Source organism: Odocoileus virginianus, chromosome 15, assembly GCF_023699985.2.
Source record: "Odocoileus virginianus isolate 20LAN1187 ecotype Illinois chromosome 15, Ovbor_1.2, whole genome shotgun sequence".
In the NCBI taxonomy this organism is placed as follows: domain Eukaryota; kingdom Metazoa; phylum Chordata; class Mammalia; order Artiodactyla; family Cervidae; genus Odocoileus; species Odocoileus virginianus.
In genome coordinates, this window is record NC_069688.1 from 12,883,454 (window position 1) to 12,901,990 (window position 18,537).

Sequence of the window (18,537 nt, forward strand, 5' to 3'; positions counted from 1 at the left end):
AATTTGTGATTATTGTCTCCAAGAAGAAAAATAAAATACATTTGGTTCTTTTGACCAGAGCAAAAACTTCAATTCACTAGCATCTAGACCAGAAAGGCATTAACAAATTATTACCTATTTGGAGAATTGTTATCCATCTGGGGAAACAGTACAAATTAATTTAGAGAGATTCGGTAGCTGTGCTGTTCAATGAAGAACAACAACAACAAAACACACAGATTTGAAATGTGGAGAAAAATGCTTACTATTTAAATTTACAGTAAAAGCAAAAGTCTCATCGCGATTGCAAAACATTCCAAATTGTGAAACTTAAGTTATTTGTAAAATAGACAAAAGTAAAGCTGCTTCCTCAGTTATTTTTTGAGATCTCAGCATCAATTTAAAGAAAATGCTTATATTTAAAAGAAGGCCTATTTAAAAATAGGAATCCTTCTGCTAAATACAAATATGAACATGAAGTAAATTTATCTTATATCATGCATTCCTGTCCCATGTATATGCAAATGAAAGTGATATGAAACCAAAGTTTAAGAAAAAAATTACTTGCTTCAATTCTCTAAGGAATAAAAGAGCCTCAAACCTAAAGAACAACAACTGATGCTAGTGTAAAAACTAAAATTACATAAAATTGGTATGTGGATTATATGGGGAAAAAGGGAGGGAAAAAATGACATGTACTTCACTGTATAAAAAACATATATTTCTGCCAATACTGTCTTCAAGATTTTTGGGGTATAACTAATAATTTTTCTACTCTCATTTTCATTAAAATTATGTGCATTAAAAACCTGAGTATAATAAAGTTTCCTAGGAAGGCAAAAAAGAAAAAAAAAATGAAAATCACAGAATTTATACAACCACCAAGATAGAAGAGCTCAAGAGAATTTTGGTCTCATATTTGAGAAAACAGTGCTCCTACTACTCTAAAATAGCAAAACTAGAATCAAGATACAGTTATTTTAAAGCTTGGCACAGCAGTTTAAAATTTGAAAAATGCCTTTGCTATTTTAATAAAATAGCTTTTAGTTTTATTTTCCCAAATTCTTCCCCAGCAGTGGGACAATAACAGTGTAACTTTCTCTACCTGCTGGGGAATTTTCCTAGCACTTTGTGGAAACCGTTGGCTTTCAGAAATGGACAGGCTGATCTGAACCAAAAGTTAGACAAAATACAGAATTGCAACAACAATAAAAAAGCGATTTAGAAAGAAGATCAAGCCAAGCAGATAAGCAAACTCTATAAAAATCAGTTTTCTCGGACTGTTCATCCAGTCAGTTCCCTAATTTAAAAAAGCCAAACCAAAGCAAAGCATGCTGACTTACATTGCTTCTTTAGTTCTTTCAGCTGTTGTTTAAATTGGACAAATTTTTCGTTATTTTGAAAGTCTGCATCGGAATTCTTATTCTGTAAAGCCAAAAACTTCTTCTCCACTAATAATTTTAGATCAGGTATTTTCTCTGAACGTTCTTCTTTTACCTGAGGAGGATGATAAAATTACTGTAGTTAAATGTTAACAATGACACAGTCTTGTAACAGTATTTTTCTCTCATTTTACTCAAATAAAAATACAGAGGTAGAAAACAGAATTTCCTTCAACAGAGAACCAGGGAGACAGGGCCCTGTTTCAGACACAGATTGCTAGTGAAGAGCAGAGAAACTCATTTACCCCATCTACCCTTTGGCTTCTTACACTATCCCTTCATTGCCCTGCTGACTTGCCATATCCAGACAACTACTGCGCAACTGTGTCCTCCACCTTCACCGGAACTCGCGCATGACGGCGCCTTCTTTTTTAGGTCTGTGCGGTCCCCTCTCCTTCCTCTCGAGTCTGTCCTGCACTCTCTCCAGCACTCCTCTTCTCTGGTCCTTGGCCCCGGCAGGTGAGACTGACTCCTTCACAAAATGAGTGGAGACTTTAACCTTGAACTTCCACCATCTGCAGTCACCAGGAGTAAGTGCCCCTATTCTGTTCAAGGCTAACCTCTCAATCTTTATTCTCCCCCCTTCCCAATATTTTATTATAAAATTTTCAAACATGCAAAAATGTTGAAAGCATCATATTTTACCACTCAAAGTCGAAAGATTATCTGTAAGTCCTCTGCTTTGATTATCTTCTGCCATGGACAAAAGAATTAGATACTCTTCAATTGCTTAATTGCTATGCATGCCATGCATTAGACAAATCAAAAATGAAAATTAAGTATGAAATCAAAATATCTAAATCTATATGTAAAGTACAAGAGTATAGGAACTGACTGTCTTCTCATTGTACTGATGAAGCTCAACCAGTGCTGGATCCATCATCAGAGAGGTGTGAAAAACATGGCAAGGCTTTAGTGACAAGTCATATGTAATTAAACATTTAAAGTAAGTCCTCTAAGGCTAAACAATAAAGCTCAGTTTGGAAACAAGGTACAAAGACAATCAATTGAATAATGACTAATATCAAAAAAATAAGAGCACTTCTACCCAGTGACTAGCTAGTCTCCATCCCTACACTGGAGAGAACAAGATGAGACAAGTTCAAGGTTGTGGCAAGAAGAGGGCACAGAGCAGACACAGAAAATAAATGATGAGTTCTTAGAAAAGAACAAGGGGCTCCCTTTCTGGATTTATAAAATAAAAGCATACATGTGAAGGTCTTCTCAAGGTCTTTGGTTAGTATGAAATTATTATTTTATCTTCCATGATCAGAAAAGAGCTAATCTGAGCAGATATCAGTAAATGCAGTTTCCAACAAAGTCTCTAACCCACTCAACATACTTAATCTCCCCAGATCAAATACAATGACTGCTGAGGAGCTCGGTAGAAAAGTGTGGGGGCAGGGGATGGAGGCATTTTGGAGTGGACAATGCAGCAATTTGAAGTGTGACTAGGAAAACCTGAATACATCAAATTTAGCGATTCAGAGTGCTTTCTTCCCCTGCAGCCAGAACCTCTAGAGAACTGCAGTAAAGCACACAGTTTCACTGCAGCAAATACCTTCTCTGGAAACTTGATGCTGGAGTTGGCATGGCTATCCACTGCAAAGAGAACTTACTGTATTCCAGCTCTCAAACTGAGAGCCTGGAAAATATTAACTCGTTATCTGTTTAAATCAATGGAATAAATAGGGATTAATTCTATTTTTTAATGGTTTCTTGCATTGTTTGTATCCTCAAGATAAAGAGATAGAGAATCCCAAATGAGGAAAGAAAAAAGCCATTCTTTGAGTTGTTAGTTGATCATAGTTACCTAATTTGAAAAAAAGTAAGGATGGCCCTCTTTTTCTAGGACAAACATAAAAATACCGCCAAGAAGACTGAGGGGGAGGAGAGGCTCTATCAGAGCCTTAGTCCACCCTTCTCCTAAGGATAAACTGCCTGGGTACAAGACTTAAAACCTGAGTTTTAAGTCACTGGGTGTACTAGTCTGATAAGGCTGTCATAGCAGAGTAACACTACCTAGATGGCTTAAACCACAGAAGTGTATCTTCTCACAGTTCTGGAGGCTAGGAATCTGAGACCAAGATGGCCAATCTGAGACCAAGCAGGGTTGATCTGTAGAGGGCCATCTTATCCCCGTGACGCGTTCTCCTCTCTGTACGTGTCTGTGTCCAAATATTCTTCCCTTGAAAGGACACCAGTCACCACATTAAAAGGAAGCACCCTAATGACCTCATTTTACCTTTGATTATTTTAAAGACCCTATGTCCCAAACACATTCTGAGATACGAGAGGTTAGGCCTTCAACATATGAATGTTGGGAGAACACAATTCAGTTCATACACTGGGTTAAAGAAATTTTAAGAGAGAATTTTGAAAATACCCTACAGACTGTTAATCTTTATGCCATTATAATTTTTAAATGACAGAAACTAACCGAGAAGTAAACTTAGCAGACACTGTACTTAACAGAATGGGAATTTAATATTGTCCTGGAAAGAAAAGGTCATGTTTTTAAGTAGCACCCACTTATCAAGTGAGTGCCTTCTCTGTGTAGCTAAACAGGAGAGAAGACCAGAAAAGCTGACCAGGAGTAAATGGTGAACAGCTTTGGGAGCCAGGCTATGAAAGTGAGGCTTGATCTGATAGGCAGCAGGGAAAGACATTAAAATATCTACGAATAAAGTGATAACACCATGACAATTTTCTTTCTTAAAAAAAAAAAAAAAAGATTGCTAGAGTTAAAGCATCGAGGATGCACTAAGACAGGAAAGGAAAAAGAAGTTACTGGACTATGCTAACTAATGGCAGAGGGGCTGGCAACTTGATCAAATTCTAATGCTATTCTTGAAGCAGAATTACTGAGTCATTTTGTGAGAGGAAGACACGAAACTGATGATGACTTCAAGATTTTTAATATGAGCAACTAACTGAATAAAATTTTCTTGAGGAAAGAAAGGGCAATCCTGAGCGTCTGGACAACATCTAAGTGGAAAGATCTAGTAAGCAGCTGGAGAGACCTTTAAAATGAGAGCATGTGAAGCAAAAGAAGAGAAATGCAAAAGGAATTCTGAGAAAAAAAGAGAAGAAAACCAGGAGTTAAGGCAAGTCTAAAACGAAAAGAAAAGAGAGAATTTCCTTAAGAGATGCTTGTCCTTTGGAAAAAATGGTGCAGGAGAGCTCAAGGAAGATATGGGCTAAAAAGCAACCACTGGGGTTAATCACCAGGCACTGGTGCACTGCACTGCACTACTTACCTGTTTCAACCTACTAGCCTGCAAAGCTTCTCTCAGGCAAGCATCAGTTCATGGTGCCCAGTTCACCATCTATGTTACAGCAGGGGCTCACATGACGCTGATGAACTAGTGAATTACAGAGATAGCAGATTCTACTCTAGGGATGTGAGAAGAGGGTACCGTATGAGCAACTGAATCAAGTTTGGCAGCAAGGGAAGGAGAAAGAGATGGGAAGCAGATCACGGGAAAGAGACAGCAAAGGACACTTGTTTATTCGTCAACAGTAGCTTAAAGTGTGTTACATGATGGAGGAGAAAGAATATGGACCCTGAGAGGGTCTGGGTCCCTAAGCTATGGATTTGGGGACAATCCTTCTAGGCCTTGGGTTTCTCTCACCTCTTAATCAGACATCAGGAACGCCGTTAATGCCATGAAGACTTAAATATGCCATGTTTGTGTTTAACTTTGGCACACAGAACATATTAATTTTTTGAAAAATTCTTTCCTTCCAACTTTAGCACAGAGCCTTCAACATGTTTGTGGACTGAGAAGGAACCAGTGGGGGAACATAATCAGAAACACTAAGAGAAAGCAAGTAACGGATTTCATTTGAGGAAATCCTTCAAGTACTAGGGGCTTCCTGGTGACTCAGCTGGTAAGGAATCCACACGCAATGCAGGAGACCTGGGTTCAACCCCTGGATTGGGAAGATCCCCTAGAGAAGGGGACGGTTACCTACTCCAGTATTCTGGCCTGGAGAATTCCATGGACTGTATGTATAGTCCATGGGGTCACAAAGAGTCGGACACGACTGAGCAACTTTCACTTCACTTCAAGCACTAGGGCAAAAACCAGAGAGGGAAGACGACCACTTGCAGAAAGAAGCACAGGAGTCTTTACCAGGGGCCCTAAGTGCCCACAGGGCCGCACATGCACAGACCTGAGGAAACCCCTGAGAAGTACAGGGTAAGAGGAGTGGCGAGCGCCGTGCTGAAGCAGCGGCAGCCCCAGGGGAGACGAAGCGCCCGCAGCTCTGGGGGACCACTGCCATGTGACAGCAAGTCACAAATCTAGACTTCTGTGGGGTCTTTTTTTCTTCTGGTCTTTAAAACAACATAGAGAGCAAACAATACATTATCAGCCTGAAGCCAGGAATTTGAAACCTAACCTAACCTTATTAATGCAAACAAGATGTCAATACTTTAGACACAAAAAAGCAAAGTACTACTGTGATCCACAATCTTTGCGGATCAAGTGAAATCCCCATACATCTACTTTAGGGATGAAATATGGTCCTTTCAAACAGGACAGAGAATAACGGGGAAAGGAGAGTGTGGGGAAGAGAGGGGAAAGTAAAGGATTCCATTCTGACATGCTAATCCCAAGTATTAATGAAAACCTTGGGCTCTAGACTTGAGATTACAAACGAGGCTCTTCTGCTAACCGAATGATGTTAGAAAAGTTACTAAATGCATCTAACCTTAGTTTCCTCACTTGTAGACAGAAAATAGTAACAGGATTTCCCTCTTGATGTTGCGGACAGGAATAGTTGGGATGAAGCAATACAGCTCTGCTGAGCTGTCTGTCACAGAGAACAGTCAGTGAGGAGTAGGTGTTATTGTTGTGATTATCATTATGTGTATCTCCAGGGTAGCTGGATACCCAGGCCTGCAGCTCCACAGACTGACATGAATACCCACATAGAGAAATCAGGGCATGGATTTTAATGGAAACCTGGATATGAATGGGATTACCAAAGAGAGGAAATAAATAGAAACAAACAAACAAAAAGAGTAAGGCAAGAACTCAGGAGAATACTGAATTTATGGGGTAGTTCGAAGGGTCAAGAAATAAAAAGTGTAAAGAATTAAGAGGACAACCAAAAGACAGTGTCCCAAAAGTCTAGGATGTTTCAAGATCTGTCAAATGCTGCACAGAAGTCAAGCTAAAGAAGGACTGAGAAGTGTCCGTTGGACTCGCTGACTGGGTCACTGGGGACTTTAGCAAGAGCGAGATATGCACAAAGTGCTGACTTCAAAATACACAGATTTTTGTTGAATGAATTGTTTCAAAATGATGGAACAGTGAAGACAAAACACATGTTGCCAAATGTTCCAGAGGCTCTCCAACTAACTGCTCAGCTTGAGTTCAAAAGCACTTGAGAACGTCTAGCTACATTTAATTGGAACCCAACATTCCTGTGACTTTAGCATTTGTCCTGTGTCAGCCAGGGAAGGCAATTAAGGAGCTGACTGTACAATGAAGTCAGGTCCCTGGTGGCTTGTCCCTATGGACAGAGGCTCATTTCAGAAAAAGAAATAAAGGTAGGAACAAAAGGCAAACCTGTGGTCTTTACCCATCCTGAAACTACATATTATTTTCAGCATGCTTTAAACAAAAATTTATAATATTTATATGATGATCACACACTTCATTTCTTTCAAACAATATTGTACACATATGCAATTACTCAAAATGTGTCATTTTATTGCTACAGGGCAAAGTCAAGGTCTCCTTCTCCAATCATCATTATTGCCTTATAGCTATTATTTCACTGGAAGAGAAGATCACAGGAGTGAAGGACATTAATGGGCTGAGTCATTCACACACTTTTGAATCATGTGAGAATCCAGTATAAAATTAGTCATTCTTGTAACTGAACAAAGACTCAAGATGGATTTACTCTCTCCAAAACAGCCACTGTTAGATGTCTGGCTTCCAAAAGAACATATACCTGATGATTTATATTTTGGACATCACACAGCCTTGAGAAGCTTATCGCTGGTACACAGTGGTGAGAAGCAACATGCTTTGTGTTCTGCTTAGTATGCTAACTATCCCAAGTTCCAATTCATGATCTAAGGCTGTGGGACCTACTTTCATGCTGGGAATCCAGAGAGAACTGTCTCAACTGGTCCTAGAACATTCATTCACCAATATTTACAGAGTCCCAACTGGATACCAGGCAGCATATGTACTTAGCATAATTGCTGAGACATTTATAGAGGCTGGCCCAAACTTACAACACACCAACAACCCAACTGGTCATGCACTGGGTAAATTTATATAGGCTAACCCTGTCTCCACCTATATATAGCAAAAAAGCTTGCAGAAGTTTTCACTGAAAGGCATGTCCAGGCTACGAATCACTATGCTTTCATGACTACAATCTAACTGCAAAGGAGACACATTATGTTTTCTAGAGACTTTACTATACTGCCCATGACCTTAAAAAAAAAAAAACCACCACCACAACACATATATCACACACACTAATGATGACCAGCATGGATGATACCCTTCATCTCAGGCCAGTTTCTGTTGTCAATTGCACAACCTGCACTGAACTCTGTTGGACTCAATTATTTGCAGTTGAGTGAGTTTCCTAGTGCCATTATTTAGTTTGACTTTTGACAGAAACACTTAAGAGGGAAGGAACACTTCCTTGTTGAACATTATGACACATTGAATGGACGTCTCAGTTTGCCGAGGTGTTGTAATACACCATTACTGGGCATGGAAACATCTTTCCCTCTTCAAGCCTTTCAGAAAAAATTTGAAAACAAATAAATTTAAACCTGTGGGAAAGTGCCATTGGTCTAGTTCTAATGGACACGTCCTATTGGAATAGACAGTTGTCCCACAGACAGCAGCTGAATGAGGCAACCTCATCTATGTACATCTGTTACTAAACATTTCTGCTGTTGGAAATCATTCCAATCATTCCTCATGGCACCAATCCCACTATAAGACTATGACCAACAGGAATGACATATTTGTTACAGGATTTAAATATGGTGGGGGGGGAAGGGGGGGTGTGGGGAGACGGGTGAAGGAACCAAAATGCTGATTTGCCTTTCTGGGCTTTGTTATTGTTTGCTTTATTTTCTTCTCTATTTTCTTTTTCTTTCTTTCTTAGGCAGAACTTATAGAAATAGCCATTATTTACCTATACTATTTCTTCATCTATTCAATAAATATTTACCAAATGCCTACAGCATGCAGGCACTGTGCTAGGCACTGGAGATTCCTTAGTAAACAGACTAACCTGGTTCCTGCTGGACTCTTGGGGTTTGGGGTATAGTGGAGGAAAACAGTACTATTCAAAGAGTCAAATACCCTATCATCAGCTGTGAGAAGTGCTGTGAAGGAAATGCATTAGATGCTAGGAGAGCATGCAACAACACAAATGCCGAGAACATCATTTCACAGGCAATCTTTTTATGTACTGCTCAATTTAAACACAGGTCAGGCTGAGGGGAGAGTGAGATGAGGATTTTTACTGTTGTTATTAACAAACACGTTGCAATTGCACAAAACCTTTCATCTGAGTGGTTCAAAGCCTTCTATGCACAAGTATCATTATCCCAATTTGACAGATGTGAGAAATGGGCAGTTCACGGTGATTAAGCGTCTTGCCCAAGGTCATACTGAGTCAGTGACAAATGACTGCAACTCATTCAAACCTCCTTTCAACTTAATTTTGCTTTGTATGTGCCTCCAAGTGCCAACTAAAAATGAACTTTCATAACTCATCCTAACTTTATGAAAACATACTTGATTTCAGGCAGATATCCTTCACCTTCAGTGGTCATTTATTAGTTCTCATATGAAAAGACATTTATTCTGAATTTAATAAAATTGCATTCCTGTCCACTAAGCCTCTGTCAAAATCTACAGAATTATTCAATGCCTTATTTATCACTACAGTATCTCACTCAAGATTTTAAAATAAAAAAAGGACAGCAATTGGTTGATGATAATGGGATATACTGGGCTTCCCAAGTACCCCATTATCCAGAAAGATGATATCCTAAAAATGCTAGATCATCTGCTGAAGATCCAGTTCCAGTGCTGCTGGGGAAACAATACCCCATGAGGTTAATGTTCCCCAGCATGCGGGTAACCAGTGAATAATATATGAGACTGTTTCTCCAATAACCAGAACACCAACCAAGGGACAAAAGTTGAATTAGCTGTGAATCTTCCCCTCCCTCACTTACACCTAATGACCGACTTGCATTTTTTTTTCTCCCATGACTACAACTCGAGTTCTGCAGGTCTAACAGTCTTAGTATCCAAGAGAAGAGATTTCACCTAGGGACTCAACAATGCCTTCAGTGATTTTGGGAGCTTAAACAGCAACCTAGCAATTTTGAGCTTCTCATGACACTGACCAGACAGACAAAAATTGAGGTTACAGAACTGGTTGGGGCAATGAATCTTAATTACCAAGGGTAAACAGGATCACTGCTACAGAGTGAGGAAAAGGAGGTGTGAGTCTGGAACCTGGACTACCTCCTAGGTTTGCCACGTCATTATCTGAAGATAATGAGAGTCAAAAGCAACTCCATAAAGACAGAATCACCAAGAACTCATCTACCCCAGTAAGTGCTGTTGTAGTCATATAAAAACCTACATCATTTGAGAGCCTACTGAGGGCAAAGAGAATATACAACAGGTACTAGAGAAGGGAGTCAAATTACCAACCATGGGTTCAGGATCAATAGCTAAAGCTGAGTATCCAGTCATATTTCTTCCTTGGTCTGGCATGCACAAATTTATGTTTTTAACTAATTTTTTCCTTTCTTTTCCTGTTTCTATTTTACAAAAAGTAAGCTGGTGGCTCACTAGTTACAAAGGATCATAATGGAACAGCAGGGACGTAAAGGAGTAAGTGTGTCCCAAATATCCTAGACTTGGAAACAGACACTTAAGATGTTGTATGGGGGAAAGAGAGAGCATATTTTTCACTTTTATGAGAGAGCTGCAACATGTTAGAATGGAGCAATTTCCTACTGTTGCACTGCTAGCAAGTTTAAGTCTGGAAGGAAAGTGCATACAGAGACTGAGTGGCCAAGCTCACTGGTTGAGAATCTAGGAAACTTCCCTTTGGGGAATTTTCCACTTTACGAGTGATACCTCACTAGGGCAGGAACCAGAAATTCACTTTCTCAGCTTCCACGCAGGAAGAACACAGACACATCAGCTTGACTCCTTGCCTGCGAGACTTCGGTTATTGAGACCGACCCCAAGGAGGTGCCAGCACAGGCCCCGCATCCAGATCACCCAAGGACTGAACCTTCAAAGCCCAGCTCTGCCTCAGACGAGCCGAGAGGCCTCAGGCAACCTCTGGGAGACCTGATCTCCTCATCCAACTTGACAGAGGTCTCCACACTGTCACGGATACTAAATGGATCAGTGCATTTAAAGACTGTGGGGCTTTGGAATCCGAATACAGCAGCCACTAGCTACATGCGGTTACTCAAATCTAAATTAAAATTAAATACAATTAAAAATTTATGAGGTTGGTGCAAAGGTAATTACATTTTTGGACTGTGAATTTTCAAGCATTGTAACTAGGCTCAAACACAACTTTATTAATCAAAATAGGAACCATTATAGTCAACACATTTTTGCCAATGAGAAATTTATGTCTGTTCCTGTAGCATAAAAATCTCTGCTTCGGGATTTGACAAACTCTTGGAAAGAATTTTCTGCATCCTGCTGGTTGCAGAAGTGTTTTCCCTGCAAAAAGTTGTTGAGATGCTTGAAGAAGTAGTTGCCAGTTGGTGAGAGGTCAGTGAATATGGCGGATGAGGCAAAACTTCATAGCATGATTCATTCAATTTTTGATTCATTCAATTTTTGAAGAATTGGTTATGCAACATGCAGTCAGGCATTGTTGTGGAGAATAGGGCTCTTCTTGTTGACCAATGCCAGCTGCAGACATTGCAGTTTTCAGTGCATGTCATTGATTTGTTAAGCATACTTCTCAGATATACTGGTTTCACTAGGATTCAGACCAGCAACATACCACCAAACAGTGACCATGACCCTTTTTCGATGCGAGTTTAGCTTTGGGAAGTGCTTTGGAGCTTCTTCTTGGTTCAACCACTAAGCTGGTCATCACTGGTCCGCTTTCATCGTACACCACAATCTGATCGAGAAATGGTTCATTGTTGTTGCATAGAATAAGATGAGACAGTAAAAAATGAGATTTTTTTAAAAATTTCCAGTCAGTTCATGAGGCACCACTTATTGAGCTTTTTCACCTTTCCGGTTTGCTTCAAAGACCAAAAGACTGTAGAATGGTCAACACTGAGCTCTTCGGCAAATTCCATGTAGTTGTAAGAGGATCAGCTTCGATGACAGCCCACAATAGTTGTCTCTACCTTCCAATGGCTGGCCACTGTACTCCTCATCTTCAAGGCTGCATCTCCTTTGCAAAGCTTCTTGAACCACCACTGCACTGTATGTTCGTTAGCCGTTCCTGGGCCAAACGTGTTGTTGATGTTGCGAGTTGTCTCCACTGCTTTCCCACCCATTTTGAACTCAATAAGAAAATTGTTCCAATATGCTTTGTCTAACATCATTTCCGTAGTCTAAAATAAATATAAACAGCAAGTAATAAGTCATTCACACAAAAACACATAAAATGAGAAATGCGTATTAAAATGATATATAACATAACTACATTTATTTAGAATATATTCCAATATCAAACGGCAAATTTCAACAGTGCAAAAACTGCAATTACTTCTGCACCAACCTAACAGTTCCTCAGTCACGCTGTCACATTTCAAGAGCTCAAAAGCCACAGGTAGCTAGTGGCCACCTTTCTACAGTGCTTATACAGAACACTTCCTTTACTGCAGAAAGTTCTACTGAAAAGCACTGACTCACAGAAGAATTTCTGGCACTCAGTAAGCACTATTATTATTAACTAGTATTGTCATCGTTGTTATTATTTTACATTACATCCCCAGAACTTCGTCTCACATCTAGAAGTTTGTACTTTTTGTGTACTTTCACCCAATCCCCTCCTTCATCCCTTCCCCTCAACTCTGGCAACCACATTATCTTTACTGTCACAAGAGTAAGTTTAAGATATAATTGAATTTAAAACCTGGTGGACACGCAATTAAATGAGGTCTTCTGACAAGAATCAGCAGAGTATCAGTTGCAACAATTTCTTTCAATTTATAGCTTATTATGGGCAAGGTACTGAGCTAAGCACTTCACAGAGCTATTTTATTTTATCTTCCCAAACAAATAAACAACCCAAGAAGTAAGAACATCCCTATATTACAGATTGGGAAGTTGAGGCCAAGGAGTGGTGTAACTACGAGCACTCAAAATGTTCATCAGTATGGGATGTGCAGCTCATTGGATTGTCAGGTTTGCAAAACTACTAAATCCATGACAACTTCACTTTCATTTCCCTACAGATTTACTGAATGTCCACTAAAGGTCATGCACTGCGTAAATGCTGGGAATACAGTGGAAACAAAAGAGACCAAAAGACCAAGACTGTGCCATCATGGACTCCACACTCTAGTTAAGAAGAACAGTCAGAAAAGATGTAATTAGCCAGATGGTAATAAGTGCTATGGAGAACAATTTAACAGGGTGAGTGAGCTCCTCTATGATGGATGATTAGGGAAGGCTTCACTGAAAAGATGACATCTGAACAGAGACCTGAAGAAAAGTAAAAAGGGCAGGGGGGAGTAGAAGGAGATAGAATCAGAAGTGAAGATGGAGTTGTGGGGCGGAGGCAGACCAGGAAGGCCAATGGGTGGCCTTTAGGCCCTGCTCTAAGAGAGATGGGAAGGCCTGAGCAGAGGACTGAGAAGATCCGGTTTCCTTTTTTCGAGGATCACTCTGGCTACTGTGATGAGATCAGGTTTTGGGGAAGAAGGGCTGCAGCAGGAGACCACTTAGAAGCAAACCAGTCAGCAGGCATCTGCTGGCCCAGATTAGGATGACAGCAGAAAAAGCAACAGATGGTCAGATTCTAACCATATTCTGAAGGTAGAAAAACAGGGTTTATTGATGAACCCTGTGGATGTGGGCTGTGAAATATTAGCAAACTGAGGACAACTTTGGGCTTGGCCTGACTAGATGAAATGGTACAGATGCCATTTCCTGAGAAGGGGAAGTCGGGAAGTACAGCTGGTTTTGGAGAAAAAACAAAAAAACAAGAGTTTAGTTTCAGAAAGTTAAATGCGAAATGCCTATGGGAATGAAATAAAGTGGGAATGAAAAGGAGACAGTTGTATGTCTGAGACATGGTTTTGGAGAAAAGATAGGGTTATAGCTATAAACACTATGAAAGATGACTAAGTGTGTGGTGTTATGAGAACACAAGATACATCTGGCGGACAGAGGCAGGGTGATGTCAGGCAGGGCTGTGAAGGAGCCAGACTAAGTTTATGAAGGGCAGGAAGGTGACAGGGATCTGAAAGGGACAGAAGAGCACCTCTACCAGAAAGAAGAATGTGTACTAAGCCCAGAAGCAAGAGAACATTCCTGGAAATAGCACAGAAGAATGGCAAAAAATGAGGCTACCAAGTTAAGCAGGGGTATACAACTGGTAGAGACATCTGAATTTAACCCTGAGGGTAATAAGGAATAACTGAAAAAGGTAGGTAAAATAATCAAACCTGCAATTTAGACAGAGGTCTTGAGCTACTAGATAGGAAGCGTATTTGTTGTGTTGTTTAGTTGCCAAGTTACATCTGCCTCTTTGTGACCCCATGGACTGTAGCCTGCCGGGCCCCTCTGTCCGTGGGATTTCCCAGGTAAGAATACTGGAGTGGGTTGCCATTTCCTTCTCCAGGGGATCTTCCCAATAAAGGGACCAAACCCATGTCTCCTTCACTGGCAGAGGTTCTTTACCACTGAGCCACCTGGCAAGCCCAGAAAGCATATTAGAAGAAAACAAAACTCTCTGCAGCAAACTCTCCGTGGGAGACTAGAGATTATGAAAATGGGGATGAAAATCATTTGAGAGTCAGTAAAAGCTGGTGGTGGAATGAGAGTTATGAGGAAGTAGGAGGAATGATGATGATAATCAGGTTTCTGATGTGGGCCACTGGGTGTAGGATATTGCCATTTCCTAAGTTACAGAATCTCTGAAGAAAATCAAGGGGAAAACTCTCTGGGCCATGCCAAATTGAAGGGGTATGCTGAAGCAGAAAGATCAAAGAGATGACGTGTGTGATTCTCAGACATGTGATCTGGAATGGAAATAAGGATTTGGGACTCGGCAGCATAAAGATGGGCTTCCCAGGTGGCCCAGTGGTAAAGGACCTGTTTGCCAATGTAGGAGATGAGAGAACCATGCGTTTCATCCCCAGGTTGGGAAGATGCCAACCCACTCTAGTATTCTTGCCTGGAAAAACCCAGGAAGAGAGGAGTTTGGCGGGCTGTAGTCCACGGGGTCACGAAGAATCGGACCCAAATGAGTGCATACACATAGCACAAAGACAGTAATTCAAGTTGAAAGCTCAGGAAGAGAGTGCAAAGGAGAGAGTCTAAGAACAGGTAGGAACCCCAAGATTTCACGGCTGGAGAGGTGAAGCGGGGTCTACCAGGAGACTACGGAGTGTGGCTGAAAGCAGTAAGACACATCAGATGTGTTGTCATGAAATTTAAGGGCACATAACAATTTAGGGAGAAGGGAGTCCTCCACAGTAGCAAAGTCGAAGTCAAATAAGAGAACGACTGAACAATGTCCTCTGAATTTTTCACCAGGTGTGGAATCTTGGGCCATTTCTGCAATTCTTTTGGCCTCAGCATCCTCATCTATGCAAGGATGTTAAAGTTCCCACTGTACCCAGTTTTTGTGAGGATACACGGTGATATAGACCAGGTACTTAGTACACTGTCAGACATACGAGGCACTTAAAACTATAGACTTTGTTCTTTTCTTCCTCCCCTCTCCCAGTGTTCCCTTTCTCCCCACTTAAATGCAGTTTGTAACGCAGAAATTCCCCAAAGCCTGTCAGAGGAACCTTTTAAGCATATCTTGGGCTTCCCAAATGGCTCAATGGGTAAAGAACCTGCCTGCAATGCAGGAGATGCAGGAGTCACAAGTCTGAGTCCCAGGTCAGGAGATCCCCTGGAGGAAGGCATGGCAACCCACTCCAATATTCTTGCCTGGAGAATCCCATGGACAAAGGAGCCTGGTGGGCTACAGTCCACAGGGTCACAGAGTCAGACATGACTGAAGCGACTGAGCGTGCATGAACAAGCATATCTTAGTAATTACACAAAAAACTGTGTCAGTAAGATATTTACCACAGTTGTCATAAGTTTGTGATACAGATGTTAAGTTAAGAAGGGCAGCTTAAACTCAGGAGCAGTCCCCATATAAATAAACGTTCTGTAGAAACCAAATCTATCGACCAGTGATTTCAAAATTTTTCCCAACAGTTTTTAACACGATAAGCCAGGTAATGTTTATCAAATGAAACATTCTAACTACATGATTAAGGAGACCTTTGGACAACCAAACTTACTTTCAGGTTAGTTTCGACACTGATGAAATGATAGTCATCAAGAAGTTTCCCCGATGGCATAGGCTTTCCTGTCAAGGATTAACATTCTATCCTTTCTTGCTCTCACCTCCTCAAGGACATGGGGGTAGGTGGAACTGGGAAAACTATATCCAACTTGCTTGCTTTTGTAATGGAAAAAAATACAGTGCTTTACAAAAACAAATACCACTGATTTTTTTTTTTCATATCTAAACTATTTCCATCCTTCTAGCATAATTTCTTTCAAAGCCTCTTTGCTTTAGGAATTCTCTCAATGAAGTTCTCAATGCACAAAGCCTATATTATAGTCCCTTCCCTATCTGCTTATGTTTGTTGCTGTCGTTAGTTGCTAAACTGTAACCTGGCAGGCTCCTCTGTCCATGGCATTTCCCAGGCAAGAATAGTGGAGAAGGTTGCCATTTCCTCCTCCAGGGGATCTACCCAACCCAAGGATCAAATCTTTGTCTTCTGCATTGGCAGGTGAATTCTTCACTGCTGAGCCCCCTGGGAAGCTTCATTATTTGTGTTATATCCAACAAAATCAAGGCTCCAAAGAAAGTCCTAACTAATGGGGAACTTGATTTTCTTACACTCATTTAGATAAACTTTTCCATTCAACTCAGCAGTGGTTGGTGATAGAGAAGCTTATCCTGCTTTAGAATCTGAACAATGAAAGAAGTTATTTCTTGTTCCAGTCTGTATGTGTGAGTGCATGTGAAGGGGAGATGCTAGGGGGAGGGACACACAAACGTGGTGCTCTCTCTCCTGATGAAAGGAAAAGACCCGGGAGGAAACTGGGACAATGCTCAGTATCATAAACATTCAAGACCAGAAAGACCAGCCTTCAGCACCTGGGCCATTGCAGAGTGCCCCCAGCCATTACATGGTTGCTGATGAAGGATGATGAGGACTTCCTGCTCACGTTCCATGTCTTTCCTGGGTCCTCTAGTCACCCTCCATGTACTAGAAGACCTGAATAACCAAAGGAACAAATTTACCACTTCTGTTATAACCAAACAGAAAGAGACATACTCATCGCTCTTTCCTCTGTTCTTGCCAAGCATCCATCAGAAAACCTAGTTTATGTGACTATAAGGTCTGAAAAAGCAAAATATCTATTTTGTGAATACCACATTAAAAAAAAAAACATAAGTTATCTCCTAACATTCTGATAGACGGTAAGTCTGATTTCAGGTCCCTTGTCTTTATATCACACCCTGTGTCTATAGCACAGAATGAGGAATTCAAGGATATCAGGCTGCCTCTTTCTCTCATTTATATCTTATCCAACACAATAAAGACCGTGGAATTACTAATAATCCAGTGGTTCATTAAGCTCCTTCTTAGGTTGGTCCATTCAATCTCATCTAGAAGCCTATCAAATTCTCTGTTCTTGCTTTCTCTATAATTCACACAGCTTCCTGTTATTTGAAATGACTTCCTATTACTAAAGCTATCAAACTGACTTTCCCCTTACATTTTGTCACTTGAGAAAAATTTTCTGAGCACATGACAATGACTTCTATTATAATCTAATCGAAAGCCACTGTACCACAAGAAAAAATAATAAACAAAACAAAAACCAGTTAGGTGATTCATAGCACACAGAGCACTTTTTAGAATAATTTATATAATTTGATTCTCACTGCCCAGAGAGATTAAATAACTTCCTTGGACCGAACACCAAACAGGTGATAAAGTAAACTGCAAGGTGGCTCCTAGGTCTGAGAGCATACAATTTCATGTTGTAAAGCACGCAGTACAATTTCTTAACAGGGGACACCATTAAGCCATTTACCATGTATTCACCCATGTTCCAGACTTGATGGCCACCCTGTAAAATCCAGATTCTCCAGCCATAGTCTGTTTTCCTTGATTTCCTGCACATTTACTCTGAAGCACTCAAGAAGGCAGCAGTCAATGGAAAATAACATCTTTTTTTTTTCATTTATTTTTATTAGTTGGAGGCTAATTACTTTACAATATTGTAGTGGTTTTTGCCATACATTGACATGAATCAGCCATGGACTTACATGTGTTCCCCATCCCGATCCCCCCTCCCGCCTCCCTGCCCATCCCATCCCTCTGGGTCTTCCCAGTGCACCAGCCCTGAGCACTTGTCTCATGCATCCAACCTGGGCTGGCGATCTGTTTCACACTTGATAATATATATGTTTCAATGCTATTCTCTCAGATCATCCCACCCTCGCCTTCTCCCACAGAGTCAAAAAGTCTGTTCTATACATACCATCTTTAAATTGGATGATATTTTTGAAAAAATTATAAACTAGGTTTTACAGTCCATTCTCCAATTTAATTTCTCAACCACCTTGTGCAGAGATTAAAAGAAGCAATTGGGACTTCCTTGGTGTGCCAGTGGTTGAGACTCTACGCTTCCACTTCAGGGACAGAGGTTCTTATTTCCCCAAATCAGAGGCAGGGTAGGGGGAAGAACTAAGATTCTGGATGCTGTGTGATGTGGCCAACATTTTTTTTTTTTAATAAAAAAAAAAGAAGCAATTAACATTCTCTCATGAAGCCTCACTTCCTGTG

At 40.5% G+C, this 18,537-nt stretch overlaps 1 protein-coding gene across 5 annotated transcripts in view; it reads right to left on the reverse strand.

The window, feature by feature from the left end:
- NSMCE2 (NSE2 (MMS21) homolog, SMC5-SMC6 complex SUMO ligase) overlaps window positions 1-18,537 on the reverse strand; it is a 231,202-nt gene that overhangs the window by 155,698 nt on the left and 56,967 nt on the right. For all 5 annotated transcript variants that reach the window (XM_070477024.1, XM_070477022.1, XM_070477021.1 and 2 more), the window contains one exon: window positions 1,323-1,476. In XM_070477024.1, coding sequence (XP_070333125.1) covers window positions 1,323-1,476 — 154 coding nt within the window. The remainder of the gene's footprint in view (window positions 1-1,322; window positions 1,477-18,537) is intronic.